Genomic DNA, 6473 nt, shown 5'->3' with positions numbered 1-6473 from the left:
CAGTCAAGCGCCTACGACATAGCGAGGCCAGAGCGATGTATCGTTGCTGATGCCGGTGGTGAGGTCCTGGAGGGCGTTGCGCCTGAGCGACCTGCGACAGCGAGCACGCTTGTGCCATACATGCGGTTAGGCGAAGCGTAAGCGTGACTTGAACGTATGCCACCCCCCGGCCCTTGCTGCTGTTGCTGGTGTGGTGGCGAGCCTGAGCGCCACCGCGAGGGGGATGTGCGAGGTGGCGACCTGCATGATGGCAGTTGCTGCGAAGCGATCTGCGAGGCGTGTGGGCAAAGCTGGAGGTTGGGGCCGTGCTCGGATGGCCGAGTCGGCGCACCGCTGTAACGCACGCGCGTGTCTAGCGCTGCTTCGCACACACGCGGATGTGTGTGTGCGTGGGGGGGGGAGGCGCCTGGTGACAGGGCCTGGTAGGGTAGCGTGTGAGTATCATCAAATGTTTGAAGACAGAGAAATGGACGTGTTGAGCAGAAAAAGAAGATAATAAAATCGTTGCCGCTCTCGTGCACGAGCTGCCTTGAATCACGAATACGCAAGCATACCAGCTCACAAAGCATGGGCTTCGGCGTGCAGAAAAGTGATTCGTCAGTAGCGAGGAGCATGCTCCTTTGTCTCACTCTTGTAGAGCTGCTTCGCTGTGTGCTGCTTTTCATCGTTTTTTTTTTTCAGAGACTGCGCAACCAACACACTGAACCGAAGCAAGAGCATGCAAGCAACGACCAACACGAGGGAGGTTGGAGATTGAAAGGTGCGTCCCTGCTGCTGTGGTGATGTCGTCTTTTGTTGGTTTCTTCTTGCGCATCTCACCCCCTTCCCCATCTCACCACTCCATCTCTTCCTGCCTTTTCCTGCCTCTCCTGCTGGTGCGCTGCGCTCTCGCGTCATCCATCAGCTTCATGTTCACCGTGGTTCTCTTTTCTCTCCTTTTCTCGCCGGCTATACCTTTGTTGTGGTTGGAGGCGGCGCCCCGCTTTTTTTTTGACCTGTTTTGTTTGATATTCGATTACGTTATTAGAACTCATTCGCTCTCGCCCTAACCCCCGCGCTCGTCGCCGGTTCTCTTCTCTGTCACCTCCATAGCAGGAGCAGATTGGACTTCGTCTCAGTGGGGTTCTTTTTCATTTTTTCGTGGTTTTTGCTTTCACGGACGCAGGTAAAGGTACCACGCACTCACACTCAGGCGCGCGCGCCACGCAAGCAGGCATCATGTTGTCCGAGGAGGAGCAAAAACGACAGTTGTACAGCCGCCAGGAGTACGTCGTAGGGTCGGAGACGCAGGCGAAATACGGCTCGACGCATGTGCTCGTCGTCGGCGCCACAGGCCTCAGTGCAGAGATTATCAAGAACGTTGTGCTCACTGGCGTGAAGAGCGTCAAGGTGCTGGACGACGCTGTGGTGACCATCGAGGATCTCGGCACGAACTTCTTTTTGCGGCCGGATGATGTAGGAAAGGCACGTGGTGCTGCTGTGGCGCAGGCCGCCAAGGAGCTCAACCGTTTCGTCGAGGTCTCGTCCGTTAGCGGCGACCCGCTCTTGCACATTCCCGCGGTGCATGTGGTGATCTACACAAATGCCTACACGTCCACCCTAGCGGCGGCGAACAAGGTGGCGCGGGCGAACAAGGTGAAGTTCATCAGCTGCGAGAGCCGCGGCGTTTGCGGCTGCATCTTTGTGGACGGCGGCGAATCTTTGGACATTGTGGACACGGACGGCGAGGACACGGTCACGTGCGTGGTGACGGCCATGTCGTCGGATGGTCTCGTCACGTTGCACGAGGAAAAAAACCACGAATGTGAGGCAGGCAGCAAGGTATACTTTACAGGCCTCAAGGAGCTGCCGCAGGCCAACACGACGGAGCCGGCGACGCCATCGGCGTGGAAATTGTTCGAGGTGGCCGAGGTCATCTCGCCACACACTATGCGCCTGAAAGGCGTTTCGGAGCTCGTCAGCGCTGGCACTATCATCAATGTCGGGACGAGTGCTTACCTGCACACCACCAAGAAGGGGCGTAGGGAGCACTACAGAACGCTCGGCGAGTGTCTCGACAACCCCGAGTGCCTCATGGTCTTTGACAAAGAGGAGAAGTGCACGGCAGCCAACACGCTGCATGCGATGTTCACTGCGGTCGCCCGCCACGGCTGCGCGCCAACCTCGCCGGCTGAAGTGGAGGCTGTCGTGAAGGCGGCGCAGGCCATTAACCCGAACGCAGAGGCAACCGTCATGCGCACGCTGTTGCCTGTCTTTGGCGGCGACCTGAACCCGATGGCGTGCTTTATTGGTGGCATGGCGGCGCAGGAGGCGCTGAAGGTGTGCAGCGGAAAGTTTACACCGCTGCACCAGTGGGTGTACTATGACGCGCGTGAGGTGCTGCAGGTGTGGCAGTACGGAGCGAAGACCGTCTCTGCGTCAGCCTTGTCCTCGTCGGTGGCGGTGTTCCCCGATGCGCCGGCGGCGCGATCGCGGTATGCTGGCCAGGAGGCAGTGCTCGGCCACACGTTTCAGGAGTACCTACGGCAGCAGAAGGCGTTCATCGTCGGCGCCGGCGCGCTCGGCTGCGAGCTCATCAAGAACGCTGCTTTGATGGGTTTCGGCGAGGTGTCCATCACGGACATGGACACGATTGAGATGAGCAACCTGTCTCGACAGTTCCTCTTCCGCAGCCACCACATTGGCCGCCCAAAGTCCGTCGTGGCAGCTGAGGCGGCCGGCCACATCAACGCCGAGGTGAAGATAACGGCGTACGAGGCCAAGATGGGACCGGAGACGGAGGCGATTTTTAACGAGGACTTTTGGGCGCAACAGGCGGTCATCCTCAATGCGCTGGACAACGTCATGAGTCGCAAGTACGTGGACAGCCGCTGCCTGTTTTATCAGAAGCCGCTGCTGGAGAGCGGAACGCTCGGCACGAAGTGCAACATGCAGCCCGTTATCCCCTTTGTGACGGAGAGCTACAGCAGCAGCTACGACCCGCCGGAGAAGGGCATCCCGCTCTGCACGCTCAAGAACTTCCCGAACGCGATCGAGCACACGATTCAGTGGGCCCGTGATCTGTTTCACTTGCTCTTCGTCAGTGTGCCAGCGGACGTGAACCAGTACCTGAACGACCCGGTCGCCTTCGCGAACAGTCTGCGCAACGACCCGGCTGCTGCTGATGCGGTCGTGCAGAATGTGAACGACGCGCTGAGCCGATGGCCCCAAAATGAGCAAAACTGTGTACGACTCGCGCGTCTTCTGTACCAAGAGCACTTCAACGACGGCTTCCGCCAGCTCCTGCACAACATCCCGCTTGACAAGCGCAACGAGGACGGGCAGCTGTTCTGGAGCGGTGCAAAGAAGCCGCCGACGCCACAGGAGTTCGACGTCAGTTCGGAACAGGACACCGAGTTTGTCTACCACTGCGCCTGCCTCTTCGCCAAAGTGTACCAGCTACCGGCCTTCTCGCTCTCCAAGGAGGAAACGGCAAGACTGGCGGCGGCCGTGACAGTGCCCGACTTTGTACCGCGCCACGCCGTGTTCGCCACGTCTGAGAGTCAGACATCGCAGCAGACGTCGTCTTCCAGCGGGCTGACAGTGGAGCAGCTGCCCCCGGTTGCCCACTTCGGCTCGCGCCGCATGAGTGCCGAGGAGTTCGACAAGGACGACATCACAAATCACCACGTGCAGTTTATCACGTACTGCTCCAACCTGCGCGCTCGAGCCTACAGCATCCCTGTCGCAGACTTCAACCAGACAAAACGCATCGCAGGCAACATCATCCCTGCCATGGTGACAACCACGTCTCTCGTCACGGGGCTCGTCGGCTTTGAAATGCTCAAGTACCTTCTCATCCAGTTCCATCACGCGCGGAAGCCCGCAGTGAATGGGACGGGCAGCAACCACAACAAGTTCTACCTTGACGCAGATGAGGAGCCCGAGAAGCTGGTAACGCTTTTCCGCAGCGCCTTTGTGAATATCGCTCTCCCATTCATTGCCTTTTCGGACCCGATCATCGCGCCGAGTCACTTGTACGCACTGCCGAGCGGCAAGAAGCTGCGATGGGGCATCTGGGACCGCATCGACGTCTCGGAGGGTCGTGACATGCTTGTCAAGGAGCTGGTGCAGCTACTGCACGACCGCTACGAGCTCGAAGTGTTCATGATTGCGCTCAAGAATGGAAAAATGATCTACACCGAGTTTGGAGGGAAGGCGAAGGACAAGGAGAAGCGTGTCTCAGAGGTTGCGCAAGATAAAGGCGAAAAGGCTCAGGACGGCATCGACTACTTTGACCTCGTCGTCACCGGCATGATTGGCGACAACGACGATGTTGATGTGCCCATCATCCGCTACCGCTATCGCTTCTAATGTGCGGCCGCATGGTGTGGCCATCTACGGCCACAGGGGATGACTAATGGCGATTTGGAGGAGGAGGAGGATTCACGTTGAGTGGTGTGCAGCGGGGGGCTGGTGCGTGATTCCACGTCTTCCCCTTCCCCGTTTTTTTTTTCGTTGTTTCCGTATGTAAGGGTATACGTGTGTCGACACCCTGCGCTGCCCTCCATGCGGAAGAGGAGGAGGGCAGAGGAAGTAGTAGCGAGGTGCCCATGGACACAAGGGTTGCCTGTGTGCTTTTTTTTTTGAAGTTATTGTTCCATATTCTGCCGCCATCTTAGCTGCACGATATCTTGTGGAGGGGAGGTTGTAGTGCTGCCATTGCTGCGCGACGTACACTAGAGCGGTGTACACCCTCCTCTTACCTTTTCCCTGTCCACTCTGTTGTGGTTCACGGAACACCCCAGCCAACGGAACGCGCGCGCACACGCACACAGAAGAAACAAAAAGGGAAAGTGCTTATCAAGGCTGACACCACGTCGTCTGCCTCCCCACCACCACTCCCACCACCACCTCACCCTTTTGCAACGTTCTCTGCTATCTTTGGTCGATGTACTTGAATGGCATCTGTATTATATATATATACATGTTATAATTAGTTTTAGGGGGAGGGGGAGGGAAGGCATGAAAAACAGTGTAGATGAGCTAGCACAACGCGCACGCACGCTTGCTTGCATGCGCTTCTTTCATCTGCACACACATATGTGTGTTGCCCTCGATGGGCACGGATGGGGAGGCTATTCGCAACGTTGACGCCGCATACGGCGAGAAAGACCAAAGAAGCTTTTTTCACCAACCCAACCACGGAGACCCCTCTGGCATGAGCACCATCTTTCCGCTGTTCACGTTATCCTTTCCTTGTATACTACTTGTTCCGCAGCGGCTCCTCCCCGGGCGTCGACAAGGTTCACCCTGAGAGCTTCAAGGCCTTCCCAGTGCACGGCAAGAGAGCGCGGCTGGACATCTACAAGAAGAGTGTTGCCACCGGCCGCGTTGCCGCTACATAGAAAAGGGTGTAGGGGCACAATGGGCCCCTCCTGATGCCGCGCATGCCCGGTGGTGGTCCCGCGCCCTACCGCCCTGCCCTGTGACGCCGACCGGCACCCGGCACAAAAAGCCCCTTCAGCGAATCGCCTCGCGACGACTGCGCGATCATTCTGCGAGACAGGCTCCAGCCGCGCCCGTACGGCCTCCATCCTTACCCCTCTCCGCTGTAGACTCCCTCGGCTTGATCCTCCACCCCAACAAGCCGGTGCCGCGCCACCAAGGTACACCGAGACAGCCGCGGCGTTTGTCGACCTTACGCCGGCACACTCGGCTGCGTACATCACGGCGCCTCAGAGGCCCAACCGCGGCCCGCACCACACTCGCCGCATCATGGCTCTCCCACACCATCGCTCCGCCCTCTGTGTTCGCGCCCACAAGAACACGTCGAAGATGGCAAGGCTTGCATGCCCAGTCACACAACCATCCCTCCTGGACCCTCTTCGCCTCATCATGGTGGTGGACCCCCCCCTCCCCCCCGAGCGTGCAGCGCAACCGGACGCCGGCACGGCACCACGCCATCTGTGCTCATCACACCACACTTCCCACATCCTCCGCGGGCAAGGATGTCATGCAGGGCACGCTACGATTCGTCCCCTGCAAGGTGGCGCGCTGGACACTGGAGCACGCCAGGCAGCTGGATGAGCATCCCCCAACACAAGGCGCACACGCGCCGGTGCGCGGCACCGCGACCAGCAGCAGCTCTCCGCTGCACGCGCGTGCCTGGAGGAGCATCGCCACCCACGCCTTCTCCGCGTGCACATCCAGCCCACGCCCCGCATCGGCCCGAACGCTGCCGAGGCCAACAAAGTGCCCACGTCTCGGCCTGCCGAGCGCAGGGGGGGGGTCTGCCCGCACGAATGTGGTCCGTTAACGAATCGCCTCCGCTACTCCTACATGGCACGGCTTGAATCAACGGTGCTCCACGGTGCCGTCGCGTGGTGGGATGGTGCTGGTCAGAAACTGCACGAGGGCCCCTGTGCACCCTCACACCAAAGCAGCCGCAGCCATCGTGGGTGCCCCAAAATATGCAGATAGCGGACACCCGC

At 59.2% G+C, this 6473-nt stretch overlaps 1 protein-coding gene across 1 annotated transcript; it reads left to right on the top strand.

The window, feature by feature from the left end:
- Nucleotides 1–1218: 1218 nt before the first annotated feature.
- On the top strand, nt 1219–4353 carry LDBPK_230710 (ubiquitin-activating enzyme e1, putative; the record flags this gene model as incomplete). The annotated part of the gene is made up of 1 exon (XM_003860924.1): nt 1219–4353. The coding sequence occupies one exon, from the start codon at nt 1219–1221 to the stop codon at nt 4351–4353; it is 3135 nt and encodes a 1044-aa protein (XP_003860972.1).
- Nucleotides 4354–6473: the final 2120 nt, after the last annotated feature.

This window comes from Leishmania donovani, chromosome 23 (assembly GCF_000227135.1).
Source record: "Leishmania donovani BPK282A1 complete genome, chromosome 23".
Classification (NCBI taxonomy): domain Eukaryota; phylum Euglenozoa; class Kinetoplastea; order Trypanosomatida; family Trypanosomatidae; genus Leishmania; species Leishmania donovani.
This window is presented reverse-complemented; position numbering and strand designations above follow the sequence as displayed.